The 20031-nt window shown below is 35.5% G+C and overlaps 1 protein-coding gene across 1 annotated transcript in view; it reads right to left on the bottom strand.

Moving 5' to 3' along the window:
• Positions 1-15745: 15745 nt before the first annotated feature.
• The window catches only part of ASIC5 (acid sensing ion channel subunit family member 5), a 30286-nt gene continuing 26000 nt past the window's right edge, over positions 15746-20031 (bottom strand). Inside the window, exons 9-10 of the mRNA XM_008051946.1 lie at positions 17533-17624; positions 15746-16059 (exon numbers count right to left, since the gene is read on the bottom strand). Of these exons, the coding sequence (XP_008050137.1) occupies positions 15869-16059; positions 17533-17624 (283 nt within the window). The 3' untranslated portion in view covers positions 15746-15868. The remainder of the gene's footprint in view (positions 16060-17532; positions 17625-20031) is intronic.

Below are 20031 nucleotides of genomic sequence, written 5' to 3'. Positions count from 1 at the left end.
TCAAACATTGACACTCAGAAGCTGGGTTTGTACTGAGTAGTGATCTTCAGCTTTCTTGAGTGTGTCAGCGACTCACCTGGTACAACCCTACTACACTGATGTAGGATCAACTTGTTCATTCATTACATATTAATTGAACTCTTACAATGTGCCAGATTCTAGTCTAAGAGCATGGGGTAGATCAATGGCAAATTGACATTTCTTGTCCTCTGAACACTTACATTCTGGTGGAAAGAGATAGATAATAAACTATAAAAATAATATAAAAGTAAATTAAATGATAGAGAATGATGCGTTCTATGGGAGGAAAGAACAGAGTAAGGGAGATTAGGATGCAAGGATGGGATTGGAATTTCTTGTGATTTGGAAGTGGGAGATGGGCCTGGCCTTGATGAAGGTGATGGGTGATCAAACATTTGAATTGTCTCAGGTGGTTATTGCCAACTACGAAGGAAAAGCAGCTCAGAGAAGGACTGTCAGTACTTGGGCATAGGGCAGGTTCAAGTTACATGTGTTCCAGAAACCAAAAGAATAATGTAAGTAACCAAGCAATGTAAGCAAGAATAAGAAGAACATTGGAGCATCCAGGCCTTCTAACACTCTCTAACTTAGCTATAAGAAAGAAATGAATGTCACTGGGAATCTGACACAGTTAATAAATATTCTTTGACCTAATAAGTAGGTGATATTTACAATATCCTGCATGAATTGCTATCCTTAACCATGAAAGCTTTTCATAATTTTGCAGCTGTCTTCTTCCTGTCTCCTGGTCATGATTTGTAATGACTACTTACTATTTCACCATATGGCTGACCCACAACTTATCCATAACTCTTCTATTGTTGAATATTTGGATTAATTCCTATTTTCCATTATTATAAATAATACTATAGTGGTATCTTGCATATATAAATCGTTTTAAAGACTATCAAAATACTAAGAACACTATCTGCAATTGATAGCAATATAAGAAAATGGAGATACCATATTTCTAGACTACTGATTTGGCTATTTGAGGGGTAATTTGGAAATACATTGAAAACACATAAAATAATCTGGAAATTACTCTTCTTGAATTGTATCCTCTGATAATAATATGGGAAAAAATTATGATTAAGAATGTTCATTGCAGTATTAATTGTAATGGTTAAAAAATAAAAATCAATGTCACTTATAAAAAGTTGTCAAATACATTAATGTTATATTCATATATTTTTTGAATGTTATGAAAAAATTCTTATAGATGGTATATGATATATATATATAATATTGTTTGAATGTTGTACTTTTATGGCATATTTGTATTCTGTGGTGCCTTTGTTAGTGGGATGTTTGTTTGTTTTTATAAACCCTTTTGAATATACACTGAAATAGAGATACTATAGTACTTTGCAAATATACACAGTATTTTTTGTTAATTTTTATTATTATTTTAAAATTTTAAAGATGTGGAGTATGTTAAACCCAAGATTTTAAATCCGAGAGACCACAAAGAGCCAGCTTCCATGCAAACACATGAGGGTCTTTATTCAGGCTCGAGTCTGGGCTCACATTTGAAGCCGACACAGCAACGTCAGGGATGAGAGCCCCGATCCAGTATGGCAAACAGTTTTTATGCACAATTACAGAGGGAGGGGAAAGAACTTTAAACTTGTTTTTACATGATTGGGTAATTTCTCCTAATGGGTACGGGGGCACTTGGGATTGGTAGGTTTATTTTCTGGTTTGCACGGGCTCCAGCTTAGTTGCCTGTGATTGATGGGAAACGGCTAAAAAGGCAGAGTGGAATGTCAGATAAGCTAGGTTTACACAGTCACTGCATGTAAATTAACTTTGGCATGGGAGCCAGAGGTTTGAACCAACATAGAGCCCACCAGGAGAGTGGCTAGCACCACAGAGTCTACTGCAATCTAAGCAAAGGAATGTCCAGAAGGGGCTTATCACTTTACAAGAGTTCTAAGTACAAACATTGCTTAAGACATTGTATAACTACACAATCAGTCACTACCCGACACCCAACATGTGCCTAATTCTATAGGGTCTGAGGTAGGATTTAAAGTACTAAGAATTCATAAAATACAATGAACGTGAGGTAGGGATATACAAAATATAGTGAACGTGAGGTAGGGTTATATAAAATATAGTGAATGCTTCTTTTACAGCAAGTATAGTTTTTTGAGTTTCTTGGGTCCCTCAGAGTACAAGTCAGGAACAGGCACATAAGTGGTCATGATAGGTAAAATTTGGGCCTCCCTTTGGTCCCCCACTTTGCCTATTTTGAGATCTTGTACCCTTATTGATGTTATTTCCACCCCCAACCCCCTTCTCTGGCAGTTTCCCTCTACTGCCAATCCCTTTCTTTTAGTCTTATGATAAATGTCCAGGGTCTGTTTATGAGTGAGAACATATGGTACTCAGTTCTTTGTTTCTGTGATAGATCACTAAGTATTATAGACTCTAAATCCATCCAAGTTCCTGCAAAGTCCATAATCTTGTCCCTTTTTTGACTACGTAATATTTCATTGTGTATATGTACCACATTTTTTTAATCTTTCGATGGACAACAGGATTGATTCTGTGTTTTTGCTATTGTGAATAATACTGTAATAAACATGCCTGTGCAGGTATCTTTTTTATGGAATGATTTGACTTCTTCCAGGAATACTCCCAGACTGGAGGTTGCTGGGTCATATGAAATGTCAGTTTCTAGATCTTTTAGGAATCACCACACTGTTTTCCACAGAGGTTATACACTGCCATCAATAGTGTAGAAGCATTCCCTTTTCTCCACATCCTCTCCAGCATCCGTTGTTTTCTGAGTTATTAATGATGGCCATCCTGGTTGGAGTTAGATGGTATCTCTGCATGGTTTTTATTTGCATTTTTTTGATGATTTGTGAGGCTGAGCATTCTTTCATGCTTCTGTTGGCTGCTTGTACGTCTTTTTCTAAGAAGTGTCAATTCATATCTTTTGCTCATTTTTTAAATAAGGCTGTTTGTTTTTTCCTTTCAGCACATTTGAATTCCTTGTATTTTTGTTCTTTTATTGTCATTTCTTTTGTAATGTTTATTGCAGTTGAGTACCTTCTAATGAAACAGTATCCTGAAGGGTTTTTCTTCTTTGTCTTTTAGACTTTTTTGACCACCTTTGAGCATATAAAGAGTCATACATATTCCATGAATTAGAAGTATTTTGAATGTAGTTCTCTGTCTCCAGCCTGCCCAGATCTCAAAGTTTGATTTTTTTTTCTACAGTTGCCTGTATCACACCTATGAGATTGTGTGTCATGCAACCGTGTGCACTTCTCTTCTCAAAACCATGTTAGAAACAAGTGCTATAGACACATTTAAAAGAATCATGCACCAGGCTTGGTGGCTCAGCCTGTAATCCCGCGCCTTTGGGATGCTAAGGTGAGTGGATTGTCTGAGTCGGCGGGTTCGAGACCTGCCTGGGCAGCGAGACCTCATCCCTACAATAAATAAAAAAAAATCAGCCAGGCGTGGTAGCGCATGCCTGTAATTCCGGCTACTTGGAAGACTGAGGTGGAAGGATCGCCAGAGCCCAGCAGGTCGAGGCTGCAGTGGCCGGGAGCGGCCACTGCACTCCAGTCTGGGTGACAGAGTGAGACTCGAACTCAAAAAAAAAAAAAAAAAAAAGAGAATCATGCAAGAGACAACAATCATGCGATTTCCATATAGCAGTGATAGCTACCTGGTTTTCTTCCTTTCTCTCTTTCTTTTTCTCTCATTCTCTGTCTCTCCCTCTCACATGAACATTCTTTTTTTCTCGCTCTCTATTGCTTTTTTCTGTTATTTCTCCATTGTTTTCTGTTTATCCACATATATCTATATTATTTAATTCTAAACTTTGTGACTTAAAAGAACGTATTTGTCTGGGTGCTTCCTATATTCCATGTAGCCTTGACTAAAGTCACTCATTAAACTACATTTAGTTGGCAACTGTTAAGAAGACTTCAACCACTAACTAGATATCTTTTTTTTTTTTTTTTTGAGTTGGAGTCTCACTCTGTCGCTTAGAGTGAAGTGACACATTCACGGCCAGCCCAGCATTGACCTGCTGGGTTCCAATGATCATTCCGCCTTAGCCTTTCAAGTAACCAGAACTAGAACTACAGGCACACACTACCACACTTGGCTAATTTTTAAATTATTTTATTGTAGAGACGAGGTCTCTCCAGGTTGCCTGGGCTTGAACCCACGGGCTCAGGCAATCCACTTGCCTTGGCCTCCCAAAGTGCTGGGATTACAGGCTGAGCCACTAAGCCCAGCCGCTAGATATCTTAAATGTCCTCCATATGATCTTTTTAACTCTATGTGACCTACACATGGCAGCTGGATCCAAGTATTTCAGAAGGACAAGTCCCTAAATGCAAGCTCTTAATGGGCTTCTATTTATACGGCATTTGCTAATGACTTATTGGTCAAAGCAAATCACATAACCAAGCTCAGTATGGAAGAAGCCTATACTAAGGAATGAAAACCAGAAGGCATGGTTGATTCCAGGTCACCAATTTAATAGTCTACAAAATAATATTTTTTTTACTAATGGGCTCCTGATAGTTTCCAACTCCCAATGTCATAATATATATGTCTCTTCATGTTTTTATGTAAGAATTCCTTCTAGAGAAATTTATACATATATATATATATATATATATATATATATACACACACACATACTCAAATATAAATATGCATATATATAAATTTCCATATATATACTTTACATATTTATATATAAATGTGTTCCATATATTATACATATAATTCCCCAAAAGTCATGTATTTAATATATAATATATATGTGTGTATATGTACACACACACATATACACACTCTAATAGTTGGGTCTTATATATGTGTATATTTAATTAATCTAAAAACTCTCATATTGATCTCCAGAATTGTACTATTGACGGTGCATGAAAATTCTCATATTCCCATATTCCTTGTCAACCCTTGGCCCTACACTGCCCTTTTTTTCTGGCTTTAACTACAATCTGACCACCTCATTCTGGAATCTGCAGTAGCTCATTCTTAATTTGCTATAGAATAAAGATCTTGGATAAACATTCAAAAATTTCCATAATCTATTCATTCTTTTTTGATCAAAAGAATTTCTAACTGCTCAATTCAATTTACCTCCCACTTCCTCTAAGCCAAACTTCTTGCTGTTTTGCAAACATACAATACAAATGCAAAACCTCTAGCTGCCAGCATTTACTTTCAAACTTCCTCCCTGCCTTGCTGCTTATCCACGTTCTAACAATCAGGATTTAACTGTTTCAAGTACCTCAAAAACTTGAGTAGTTACTTCTCTTAACTTTTTCCTAACTTTTAATTTTTGTAATAAACATTCTGAAATGTAATCATGTACTAGTTTTCTTTTTCTTTTCTCTCTCTCTCTCTCTCTCTATCTCTCCATTCTTTCTTGCTGTTTTTTTGTTTGTTTGGTTGGTTTTTTTAAGTTGGAGTCTCACTCTGTCACCCAGACTGAAGTGCAGTGGCCGCTCCTGGCCACTGCAACCTCCACCTGCTGGGCTCTGGCGATCCTTCTGCCTCAGCCTTCCAAGTAGCTGGAACTACAGGCGTGCATTACCACGCCCGGCTAATTTTTTGATTTATTGTAGAGATGAGGTCTCACCAAGTTGCCCAGGTGGGTCTCGAACCCGCAGACTCAGGCAATCCACTCACCTCAGCCTCCCAAAGTGCGGGATTACAGGCTGAGCCACCGAGCCCGACTGTTCTTGCTCTTTTTTATTTTAATTTTTTCATGTAACAGCTTGTATCCCAACTAGAATTAAGGAGAAAATAAAGAATGATATAGCACATTTATCTTGTAAGCAATTTCCTTTTGGAAACGGGCATAGATGTATAAGTGGCATAGCCTAAAGGTGGCCTTGACTTGTGGTTTTTATTTCTTTGTTTTAGAGTTGTGGGGTACATGTGAGAATTTGCTACATAAGTAAGTTGCATGCAGGTAAGATTTGGGCTTCTAGGGAACTGTCTCTCTCCCTAGGAGTGGACATTGTACCAGTAAGTCATTGTGTGCCCCTTATCTCCCATCCCACCGTTCCCCCATTAGCAGTACCCAGCATCAGTTGTTTCTGCTTTTATGCTCATGTGCCCAATGTTTAGGGCCCACGTATGAGTGAGAACATGAAGTATTCAGGGTTTTTTTTTTTTTGTTTCTGTGATAGTTCATATAGAATGGTGGTCTCCAGCTGCATCCATGTTGCTGCAAAGAACTTGATTTTCTTCTTCTTTATGGCTGCATAGTATTTGATTGTGTACCTGTACCACATTTTCTTTATCCTGCCCACTTTAGATGGGCATCTGGGTGGGTTCCATGTTTTTGCTATTGTGAAAAGTGCTACAATTAACACACTTGTGTAGGTGTCTTTATGATAGAGTAATTTATGTTCCTCTGGGTATATTCTCAAAAATGGGGCTGCTGGATCATATGGTAGCTCAATTTCTAGTTCTTTGAGAAAATGCCATACTGCTTTCCACAGAGATTGAACTAGCTTACATTCCCACCAACAGTATAGAAGTATTCTTTTTCTCCACAGCCTTATCAACTTTTGACTTTTTAATGATAGTCATCCTGCTCAGCATAAGATAGTATCTCAATGTAGTTTTGATGTGCATTTCTTGATGACTTGTAAGGCTGAGCATTTTTTCACATTTGTTGGCTGCTTGCATGTCTTCCTTTGAGAAGTGTCTATTCATGTCCCTTGCCCAATTTTTATGGGGTTGTTTGTTTATTTCTTTACTTCATTTGAGTTCCTTGTAGATCCTAGATGCATTTCCTTGTTGGATGCATAGATTGGAAATATTTTTCCCATTCTGTGGGTTATCTCTTTACTCTCTTGGTGGTTTCTTTTGCAAAAACATGTTAGCCTGATAAGTTCCCACTTGTCAGTTTTAGTTTTTGCTGCTTTTGAGGACTTGACCATGAATTCGTTACCTAGACTGATGTCCAGGTGGGTGTTCCCTAAGGTTTGTCTTAAGATTCTTATGGTTTGAGGTTTCACATTTAAGTCCTTGATCCATATTGAGTTAATTTTTGTATATGGAGATAGGTAGGGGTTCAGTTTCATTCATCTACATGTGGTTAGCCAGTTTTCCTAGCACCAACTAAACGTGGTCTCCTTTCCCCAATTCTTGTTTTTGTCAACTTTGTTGAAGATGATTTGGTTGAAAGTGTGTGGTTTTATTTCCATTTTCTCTGTCCAGTACCATTGGTCTATTTTTGTACCAGTATCACCTCGGCATTCTTGTAACCAAAGAGGTAAAAGACTGTACAAAGAGAACAACAAAGTACTGCACAAAGAACCCAAGGACAACACAAACAAAAGGAATAACATCCCATGCTCATAAATTGAAAGGATCAATATCATCAAGATGTCCATTCTACCCAAGGCAATCTACAGATTCAATGCATTCCTTATCAAATTACCATCATAGTTTTTCACAGACCTAGAAAAGACCAACACAGTGATTCATATGAAAGAAAAAAAAAAAAAAAAGCCCCAAAGCTAAAACAATGCTTAGCAAAAAGAAGAAAACTGAAGTCATCACATTTCCAGACCTGAAATTTGACTAGTTCTAAACTCTACCAATGATTTAGAAAAATACCCACATATTAGTTTATTCAAGACAGCCTATTTGTAATTGACAGAAATCATACATATGTGAATTTTCAGAAAACTAAACTCTGCATGTACTCACTCACATGTGGGAGTCAAAACGATCACAAAAATGGCAATAATAGACACTGGGGATACCAATAAGGAGAGAGGGGGAAAGGAAGCTATGGTTAGGAAACTACCTATGAGGCACAGTGTTCACTGTCTGGGGAATGGACGACCTGAGACCCAATTCCCACTGCTACACAGTATGTCCTTGTAAAGAATATGCATGTGCCCTGAATCTAAAGTAAAAGTTTAAAAAAGAAAAAGTTTATATTACACATGAAGAAAAAAAAAAAAAACAGGCTGTAAAACAGCCGGTCCACCTGTTCCCACGTCGAGGAAGATACCCATGTATGACTCCACACATCCAGATGTGGGTCCAGGCCTCCATAGGCTTGGCAGGTGATTGTCTCTGAGGCAGATTTAAGAGCATTTGCTCAATGTTTCAATTTTCTATAATAAGCATGTATCATATTTGTATACTGGAAAAATTAAGCAATATTAAACTGTACCCAGGAAAATAAAATATTCAAGCCACCTGAAAATGTTCAATCCTCTCTCACATGAGAAAAAAAATAAGTGAATTGTATGCTATGGTATGTCTATGAAATCATATGCCTATGAAATTTTAAAATGTCATTTAAAGTTGACATTTGAGTCAATTGAGTTATTTTTTAAATTTAGTCTTCTTTCTACAAGTATTTAATTAGTGCAGATGTGTAAGAACTGATGAAATAACAAATTTGCATAAAAGTTATTGGACGCTTAACAGGAATAACAGCTGAACTAATCATGTAAATTATTGAGTAACTTTGGCAGTGCTTAATGTTTTTTTCCGTTTGTCCTCCACCCCCACTCCCAACTCATACAATTTATCTCAACTGATTCTAATGGAAATAGAGATACAAATCACTTCTCTTCTGACTTGTGTTCCTCCCATTCCCCATTTTCTATTCTGATTTTGGGTATAGGTATTCCATTGAGACCCTTTTAATTCTTGCTAAGTCTTAAAGGGAAATTTTCTATCACCTTGAATCTAAAGGTAATGTCTTAACTTGCCAATAGTCACTCTGCATTCAGATGAATAGTGAAGCTCCCTCCACTTGACTTCTAGAAGGTTAGTAATGGGATGAATTAGTCAGATAAGCAAAAATTCCAAGGCAATGGTTTCTACTTTTGGTGTCTTTTCCAAAGCTATTTATTTATTTATTTCTGACTACACAAATTTATTGATTTTATAAATGATTTTAAATATTTGATTTTTTTCTCTGAACATAGTTTCATCTTCTCTGTCAATGATAAGGAACATTATCATAAACCTCTGAAGATAACTACTCACAGAAAAATAGTTAAAACAATAAATTCACCAACACTACTCTGAAGCTAATTCTCATTTAGAATACTCCTTCCTTAGGAAGTATGGCATTCACCCTGCTTATCCTTCTTATGCCACAGCAAAACAACAACCCAAGAAGCTGATCAATACCCACCTATGAGCCATGCAAATATACCCTGCATCATGTTAAAAGGGATACAGATCAAGTGGAACTCCAAGCTCACCCTAATGCTTCTTTTGGCATCACAATCTCTGTAGCAGCTTTACTAAATTCTGAATTCAATAAAAATTACACAGATACATAGTAATTTCTCAGCTGCAGCCTCTCCCTACTTTTCCATAATTTCCTGTTATCTATGACATTTCAAATTGTCCATCCTACACTTAAGTGTCCACTGAGTTCTTATAACAAAAATATCAATGCATAGGAATCAGTTTGGATAAAAGCTTAAAAGTATCACAAGATAATGGGTAATTTCTGAATTCTTCTGTGCTACTATTGATTATATACATTGGTATGATTATGTCAGAGAACAATTTGGTAATATATAGTCAAGGTGAAGATGCACATACTAAAAATTTCATCAATCTCACTTTTTAGGTACATAAAAAGAAATGTACACAGGGTTTCATTGCAGTATCTGTGTTATAGGTGGAAATTTGAAACAATGTAATGATGCATTAGTATGAGAAAGTGAGTAAATAAATAATGGTATATTTATTGATGTAATTTGATGTAACAATTTAATAAACCAGATCTTCATATTCTAGATCTATGGCATGAATATATTGTAAGCATGTAATAATGAAAATCAAGTTTCAGACTAATGTAAAGAGCATGTAATCATGTTAAGTCCAAATGGTGGGCATATGGCTTTTCATTCATTATTTTCTTAAGTATTTCTATTTTTTTAAACATTTAATAACTCAAAAGAGAAAGTATTGCTTGCACATATATAGTTTTCTATGTTAATCTTTATTTTAAAATATGTTCAATTGTCTAAGTTAACCTACTGACCTAATGATATTTAAATATTTTTAAGAAAAAAATATTTGGCACTGATGAAATGCTTTACTATGTTTAGAATGAAAGGAATTAAATGGAAATTAAGGAAGATAAGGATACTTCTTCCCAATGAAGGCAATAATGGAAAGATACAGATATTTCACTGAAAGAGAAAAATATTACTGACAAAGGGAGAAATTAGGTGAATTCTTGAGGAACATATTATCATGGTAAGTTTGTGGGGTAGAAAAAGTATTGCCCTGAATAAATATGTTGGAAAAGGAGTTAAAATAATCCTGGGTATATAAAATAAATAGTTCATGAAAGATGACAAGAAATTGGAAACTATAAAGCGATTTGGGATAAGAGAAATGACATTATACAAGAAATATGGAAGAAACATTATTCTGGCACTATATTACCACATACTAAATTGTCATGGGACGATGTGAAGTTCCAATACACTATTGTCGAACTCCAGGCATGAAAGCATGGGTAGGGATGGTGGTAGTGGGAAATGAGAGAGAATGAGTGAGAATCTGTCCAGGGAGAAGTGACAGGATTTTGTGATTAGAAATAAGACGCACACTCTCAGCAATGGCATAAGTGGTCTCATATCTTCCAGGAGTAGTTTCTCAAGTGCTGAGAACTCTCCTCCTGTGGGATGTGCATTGTCATGAAGGACAATACTGGATCCTTCCAATCAAACTAGCTTTTATGGAGATCATGAAGATCCTCACAGCGTGTGACTAAGTCTTGCTCTCAGTGCAGCTGTTTCTCAAATACTGGTTCCTCATTGCTCAGCAAACCATCTCATAATGGAGATGCAGGTGCTTTCTACTGTTCAGAGTCCTACCTGATTCTCTCTGTTGGGGGATCTGAGCTACATATATTCCTATGTTCTAGAGACAACTTGTCCTCAAAGCTGGAGGAAAGGCCATAGAACCAATGCTTAACCTTTACCAACATCTCCCTGCTGCATATTTCCTAGGCATTTCTTATAATTCTAACAACTTCTACCATATTTGATGCACAGACATAGACATACTAAAACGTGGAGGACAACCAGCACTTGTATCATCCAATGAAGCTGAAATTTCCTCTCCAAAACATGCTAACCATAATCAAAATTTCAGGAGATTTTTATAATCCTTTGCCACTTGAACTACTTATTCCTCTTCTTTATCCATTATTCTTGTACCTAAGAGTAGGTTTTTGCTAGAAGACATTAACTGCATATGTAACTTTTCCAAACTTGCATTATTTTTTCTCTGTCTAATCTACCTCTATAGCTTTGACATAAATGAAGAATTTTAGGTTGACTTCCTTCCAAAAATACATCCTCATCCTAGGATTATTGTCTACTCATTTCATTTGCATTCTGGTCTATAAGTAAAACCTTAAATATTTTATTATAGCATATAACTGTAGTGAAGAGATTAGAATATTGCTCTATACACCATATCTCAGTTAATGTTATCATGTTATTTTCCAAACATTCTAGCACAATATCCCTTTCTATATAACATGCATTTTCTGCTACTATGGTAGTCACCAGAGACCACTGCTCATGAAACTTCAATTTCTATCTGGGATACAGGGAGCTAAATCATACCCCAGTGCTCAGGAAACAAGTTTTTAACAACACAAGATTCCAGGTATCATTGTGAAGCATGGGCCTCCCTACCAATTGGATATACAATGGAAAAAAAAAAAATCCTTGCTAATTCACAGCACTTTGACCAGGAAAGAGCAATTGCGTTATAAGTGATCTTACTCAACAGAGACAGAGTATCATACCTCATTACTAACTAAAATCCATAGTTTACCTTAGGATCCACTTTTTGTGTTGTACATTCTGCGAACTTTGACAAGAATGAAATGAAATATATTTATCATTATAGTATCTGACAATAGTTTCACTGCCTTAAATTCCTGTGATGTATCTATTCATCCCTCCCTTTCTCCCTGAAACCTCTGTCAACCACTGATTTTTTTTCCTTACTGTTTCCATAGTTTTGCCTTTCCCAAAACATTATACAGTTAGAATCATACTGTATGTAGACTTTTCAAATTGGCTTCTTTCACTTAGTAATATGCATATGGGTTTCCTTTATGTCTTTTTGTGGCTTGATAGCTCATTTGTTTTTATGCTGCTCCCCTTTTAATATAACAGATTTTATGGCAATGAAGATATTGGCAAATTCTTCCTGATTGATTGCCAACTAGGATGGTTGGCAAGTGTGATGCTCCATTTGTTTAGAAATATTTATAGTCTATCTTATATCCACATTATCTTTTAAGGCAGACACAGTAATGTCAGGACCTCTTAGTCCTTTATGGAGATCCAGTGAAAATCCGCTATACAAAAGTAGGAGTACAATAAACATAACTCGAGAAACAAAGCCCGAATTATGATTCCAATTTGCTATTTATTTTACACAGGTCATTAAGGGATACTGATTTTTTTCAAATAAGGAACACTAATTGATATTTTTTTCAAATAAGGGATGCTGATTGACATATTTTTTTCAAATAACTCAAGTAGAGTTGTTGGGTTAACTTTATAGAGCATTTCTGCATCTCGAAAAAAGCAAATCCAGGGATTTTCCCAGCCTGGATCATGACCAACACACCACATGAGAGAATTAAGAGCATTAATTCTCTTGCTCTGGGACTTTCTCTCAGAAAATAATAAGATCACTCTTTCCCAGTGTAATTTTTCTGTTATGTATACTCTTCTCATCTTCCTTTTCCATTTTCATCTGTCTTATCACAGACTTGGGCTCTTCAGGTGAGAGTTTCTGGTTCAGCAATACTACTCGCCTACAGGCAAGTAGCAGAAAGAGTCTTCCCATAACATCCTCCTTTGTCCACTCCTAAAAAGGAGTACCACTAGACAGGTAAAGGTTATGGGACTATCACTATCATAGAAGTGCCCAAAACTTTCAACCAGTCCTCAGCCACATGGCGCAGAGTCTTCCCTCAACCCATTTGTTCCCCTATATATACTTATACTTTCAGAAGAATTGGCATAATATTGGCATGGTGAGTCTTTTAGGATGCAGCACACACAAGTGCAATTCCAGATTTAGCACAACTGAATCCAGTAAAATAAGACTGTTTTTGACGTAAGAAAGTCATAGAGTATGTGACTGTATCATCCTCCAACCTTCTTCCTCACCCCGATGTCCCAGAAACATTTTCAAAGGTGTTTCTCCTCCACTCTGCTTCATGATCAAATAAAGTACACATTTACTCATTGACCAGCTTAGCTATTCATGCCTCTAGTACATATTTCCTGTTTTTGGCAAAGGTATTTTAATTCTAGTATTAGGGTGGTAGAGAATATCCTAAGACATGATGTTAAGTTTCTTATTTTGGTACATTGACAGCAGTGAAATATTATATTGGTCAATAAAAGGTAGTGGATAGGACCAAACTGACAACCAATCTGTTTTTCCAAGCCCTTATGGGACCTTGCATTTCAAGAATCTCATTCTTAGCGACTTAGTTTTTTCAAGACATCAATTCCATTTATCTCTTTTAAACAAAATACTGTTGTCTTTTGAACAACATGAGTTGGAATTGTGTGGATCCACTTAGAACTGGATTTTCTTCTGCCTCTGCCATTCCTGAGATAGAAGATCAACCCCTCCCCTTCCTCCTGTTCCTCAGGCTACTCGACATGAAGAAGAGGAAAATAAAGACGTTTATAGTGATCCACTTCCACTTAATAAATAGTAAACATATTTTTCTTCCTTATGGTTTTCTGAAGAACATTTTCTTTTTCCAGCTTACTTTATTAATGTAATATATAATACATTTTACATATAAAATCATACAAAATGTGGGTTAATCAATTGTTTGCATGATTGGTAAGGCTTCTGATCAATAGTTGGCTATTAGTAGTTAAGTTTTGGGGGAGTCAATAGTTACACATGGACTTTTAACTGCACAGCATGTTGGCACATTAACCCTTGTATATATATTTGTCACTTTCATAGCACAGGAGTATTGAAAAATAAACTAGTGAGTTCTAGTAAATGCTTAATATTTCTTATAATGCAGGCTGCATCAGACCTAAAAAAAAAAAAGAATTTTCTCAATTGCATTCTGCTACTTGATCCATTTTATGTTAGCCACACAATAACTTGAAAAAGAATAGTAGCCCCTTGGTTTAGCTTAGGAACGCTGTTTAGATCATTAGAAGAATTGCAATGTAGGAAGTGAGAAGCTGAATGCCACATCTCTGTGGGAGAATTTGTCTGGAGTATTTACCCAAGATTGGGATTTCTGAGTCATGAGATATAAACATTCTTGACTACCATAAGATTGCACTGCCCTCATTCCCACACCACTAGCACTTGCTTATCATTAAACTTGGAAATAACATTTCAACATTTTTACTTATGTGGTCTAAAAAGAAACGCAATATTACAGAGAATGAATTAGATGTTCAATTATTAGACTTGTTTATTACTTCTTAACTATGAGGGGGAACTCCAAATGGCAGTATTGACTTATTTAAAATTGTATATTTATTCTTACATGTTTAAACTTTAGTCACTGTCAAAATACTCTCTTTTTGATGCAATCCACCTATCCAGATGCTTTTCCACTCCTCAAAACAGTTTTTGAACCGATTGATTTTGATGCCTTTTAGTACTTCTGCTGTTTTTTGTTTCCCCTCTTCCATTTCATCAAAACGTTTCCCTTTGAGGACTTTTTTCCACCAGCAAAATAAACAAACGAAAAAAGTCATTCAGGGCGAGATTGGGTGAGTAGGGAGGGCAGAGAATGGGTGTCATGCCATTTTTGTGGTCTGAACACAACGCAGTAAGGGCTTGAGACTCTCCCATCATGAAATGGGCAAAGGTGCGCTGAAAGAATTCACTGAAAAAAAGTATTCACTGAAGCTGATCGCAGTCTCTTAACAACAATGCTAGCTGGTACACTGATGCCGATGGGTTCATAGTACACTTACCTAACAGGGGAAACCTGTACTACAAGGGGCCCGCCCTCCAAAAAATAATTCTAGGATTTTAGTGGGTCCTCCATGGTGTGGTTGAGAAAGCTTCTAAACAATTCACCAATGATTGAATATTCTGTGGGGCTGAAAGTAATCTATTGCCTGAGGGGTGGGGAGAGCACCGCATTTCTTGAATTTCCTCTTTAATCAAGTAAGTAGAAGTACTTGGGAAAAAATAATAAATGCCACACAGTTTCAATATACTACAAGTTTACCTTTATTCTCTATTGGATTTCAGTATTCACCTGTACAGATTGGGTAGATTTTCACTCCTCCAAGAGTAATTTACAATAGCACACTCCAGATTAAAGGAAAAAAAAGCATGTTGATCTCAATCAAAATAAAAAATTCTTAACACTTTATAAAGTATGAATTATACATACTATTTCCTGAATAAAGAAATATTTTCTCTCCTCATATATAGTTTATTTATCAGGTCTAATTACAAAATTAGTCATAAAGAATGTCTTTTTTCCTTTACCCAAATATTCATTCACTGAAAAATATTATGAAATGTCCTACTATACGTAGTCTCTACCATTCTAGGTGCTGGTATGTAAAGTTAAAAAAAATAGTGCCAATTTCTTTTATATACATAAACAAATGTACATACATACAGATAGAGTAGATCAGATAGATAGATTTATAAAGAAATCTTCAATGGCTTTTATTGAACCACAAAAAATACACCATTAAATCACATAGTGATGAATTTGTCATGATAAATTCAATGGTTTTGTGAAGAGAAACACAAATGGTTTTATTCTAAATGAACATTAGCATTCCTGTATCCTATTTTTATTAACCAGGTGATTCTGAGGTGGAGGAGTCCCCTGGGTCATTTCAGGTATCTTCAACAAAAAGAAAATGCATATCCAGTAGAAATTGGTGAATATGTATTCAATAATTTCTATAATTGTAATCAGACTGGCCCCACAAAATAGGCCCAGCTGACCACCAACATCCGCTGCAATAAAACAAATAAAGAAGTTGAAGGCCAATGTTTGTTCATAAAAAGCAAATTAAACATTATTACATTTTAAATTATTTGAAACTATAAGTAAATCATAACTGATATTTATATGAAGATGTGTTAATTGTATTGTTTCAAAATTTAAAATACATCAGGCAAAAGCAATGGGCAATATCTTAAAGTAATATCAATACAAATAATCTCAAAAAACAAACATAGAATCTGTTTTCAAAAATATATCTCAAGGACTTTTGAGGATTTAAAATCTAGGTAAATTCATAAAAGATCCTAGATAATGACAATTTCATGTACCTGTGTTAAATGAAGAACCGAAATGTACCATCTAGATGGCTTTACTGGATAATGATGTTTTTCAGAAAATTAATTTCCAAATAATTTGTGACTTCAAATGTCAAAACATTATTCCTTTTTAAGCATTTATAATATTTTATTTAACTAAAATAACTAACACAGTGTTACCTTTTTCTGATGTTTCTAAGATCTATATTTATATTTATTTTGTGGTTTTTACTGTGGTAAAATATGCATAACATAAAATTTGCTATTTTAATCATTGTGAAGTGTATACTTTTGTGGCATTAAGCACATTCACATTGTTATGCAACCATTATCTTCCTCTATTTCCAGAACTTTTCATCTTGCCCAACTGACATTCTTTGCATTAAACACTAAACCCCCATACCCTCCTCTCCCCAATCCCTAGCAACTGCCATTCTACTTTCTGTTTCTGAATTTGACTGCCTCAGCATTGCTTTCTTGAAATAAATTACGTTATTAATCATTATCTCATTGCCCTGGGCCATCCTTAGGATCCTGCTATTTTTGTAAAGTGTGATTATGAAACATAGGCTTCTCTGAAATCTTTGGGGAATTTATATATTTCCTCCTTATTCAGGATATCAGCAGCTAAATCCAACTGCTGTCACTTTGCCTGACTCTAATGTCCTATTCTGTCTCCTACTTGGTTTCTTCGGTGGTACTGTGAGATCTAGGAAATCAACAACTAAGCTTGTTAATCTGAATGGTGAAGGTGATTGAGCAGACAGTGATGGTAAATTATATGTCTAATTTTGCTTCCTCAAGTTCTTTTTTACCCACTCTGTACTGGAGCCCTGTGTGGAGGGATAAGGTAGTTGGCACTCTACTCAGATGTAGGATTGCTGAGAAGCACTCTACAAGAGTCACTTGATGAGAGGAGCAGTCTAAAAGGAAAGTTTCATGTGAATGTGAATATGACATGATGAACACCAGCCTTTTCTTTGTCAAAAATCGATGTGAGGTTTACTTGTAGTGTTTTCCATGGAGTGGAAAGCTATCAGATATAAATAGCAGCTGAATATCAAGCACTACTGATGCTTTTTTCTCCTTTGATAAGCTAAAGCTTAAATACTTGAGAAAAAAATACAAATTTTTTTAAAAATTGAGGGAAAACTAAATGTCACTTACCAAGTAACTCAGACACACTCACTGCTTTTTGCTGCTGGGTTATCTTATAGTTTAAGTCACTATAGTTTATTTCAATGTTTACAAGATTCTCCCTAGGGATAAAAACATAGTTAATATAGCTCAAGATTGTCAGCACTATTTTTAATTCTTATCTGACAAAAGTAACATTCATTTTTGTTTAGATGCTATTTGATATTGAATCAAACACAGAATTATATTCAATATTTATTCACAATTAACATAATTTGAAAGACATTTTTGTCACTTGGTATTTAGGAAAAATAATTGTTTCTTAATGCCAACAATTTTTCACACCTTGTTTCTGAGAAACTGGAAAAAGATGTTAAATGTAAATATCTATTGAATAGACCAAAGTATTCACAAACATTTAAATGTTTAATTTTAACTCAAATCTTGGTTCTGTCCTTTGTTACTTGTGTGACCTCCAGAAATTACATTGTTTTCCCATGTCTTGGTTTTCTCATGTGTGGTCAAAATTTTAGAGTTGAAATCACAGAGCTGTGGTGAGAAGAAATTATATAATGTATGCAAAGAATTAACACAAACCCTGACATGTATTGGATGTTCGATAAGTACTAGCTGTTTACTCTATGGCATTAATATACTTGGGCAAAGAAACTTTTCTTAATGTCCTCTAGAAATCTTTATATGCCACCAGAATGGCTAAACAGTGGTCTGGGAGGCCCTTACTTGCTCTATCTCCATGCCAGATCTCTACCTTGAACTTCAATAATATATTTAATTGTGTCCGTCTATTGCTACTTGAATACCTTATAGGTATTTCAAATTTAACATACTCCAGTTCAAACTATTGATGTTTTCCTCATTTGTAATGTGAACATTCTCAATTCATAGCCAAACCGTCAGGGAATCCTATGTAGCTTACCTTCATGTATATTTGGGGACCTGTCACCTGTTGCCTCATTCAGCAGTACCACCTTTCTCCAAGTTGTCATGGTCTTTCATCTAGATTTATGCTATACCTTTCTGAATGGTCATTCTGCTTCTAACTTTAATGCAACTCACCTCAACTATACCCTTTGTTCTTCACACAATAATCAAAATACGTCTGCAACTTGCCAAATCATATCACTCTTCTCAATTTTCCAGCCCCCAGACTCCCCTGTATACTCTAAGTAATACTCCTCCATGGCATTTTGAGAACCACTGCCATAGTTCTTTGCTCAACTGTCATCATCTCAGCAATGTCTTTCCTTACATATCTACCATCCTGAAAACAACCCTCCCAGTCTGTGGATTCCCCAGACTGTTTTTCTGCTGCCTTTCCTCCACAATACTTAGCACCATCTGACATGACTATAAATATTGATTATCCATTTCCACCCTAGTGGACCTAGCACAACAAGGCAGATTTTTGTCTTTTGCACACTGAGGTGTCCCTAATGTCTAGAATACCCCTTGACTCATAACATATTAGGTGCCCATTATATATTTGTAAAATGGGCAATTTAGAGAGCAAATGAAAGATGAAACTATTAAATGAATGGAGAAATATGAACCTGTCTGTGTTATAAGTTGAGGCGAAACCAACCACCTCATGATTTTCAAATGGCAATAACAATTATCATTAAGAACAGATCCTAATAGTAATGTTTCCTAGAACTTTTTTTCACATATCCAAGGAACATGGCTGTAAATCACTCTTCTTATTGTTTATAGTTTTTGAAATCAATATTCCTGAATATATTTAATTCAAAAATACATCATTAATATGTTTACTTAACTTTCATTGGTTTAGCCCTGGGTAACAGAAGAATATACTATGTTTAAATAGGTAATTAAGGGCTATAGTAATATTTGCAAATAATAAAACAGTTGCCAAAGTGATGGAAATAATAAAGTTGTCTTGGAAGTCCAGAAATTTTAGTAATAGTCCAATCTTTGGGGCATCCATTGTGTTCCTAATTTGCATGTAAACTGATAATATTGTTTAATTTCCTAAGCACAACATTTATAATCATTTCCAAACATGTTCCATCTGTGTTTTTGAGAAAGGATAAACCCATCTCCCACAAAAATATTGTGATATTTACTCAACTTCTCTGAGGCAGTTGATTTCTCCAGTAATTTGTGTCTCACTGAATCTGTGTCTCATGGTGATAGTAAAATTGTTCAGGATTTAAGTCCAAGAATATTTGCTTGTATCAGAAGAGGCACACATAAAATAAAAAGTGAGGTTTTGTTTTTATTGCGCTAGAAAGCACTAAAAAAAAAAAGTGCTTTTGGATGGTTTAACTTGAGTGATGAATTTTTATTTCAAAACTTTTTAAGTTAAAACAGAACAATTTTTAAAATTGCTTTACCAATGAAATTGGCTGAAATTCAGCCACAATCTACCCTTATATTCACCACCACGTTTCCTGCTTTAATTAAGCTAAGCTAAATATCATTTTGGGGTCCAGCAGCTGCCACATGAAGTCCTGGACTGGTCATAGTCTGGTGCTGATTTCTGCTCTA

This window comes from Carlito syrichta, unplaced genomic scaffold (assembly GCF_000164805.1).
Source record: "Carlito syrichta isolate Samal-C Ts95f unplaced genomic scaffold, Tarsius_syrichta-2.0.1 Scaffold246956, whole genome shotgun sequence".
Classification (NCBI taxonomy): Eukaryota; Metazoa; Chordata; class Mammalia; order Primates; family Tarsiidae; genus Carlito; species Carlito syrichta.
The sequence above is the reverse complement of the archived record's forward strand: the minus strand, read 5'-3'. Positions and strand labels throughout refer to the sequence as shown.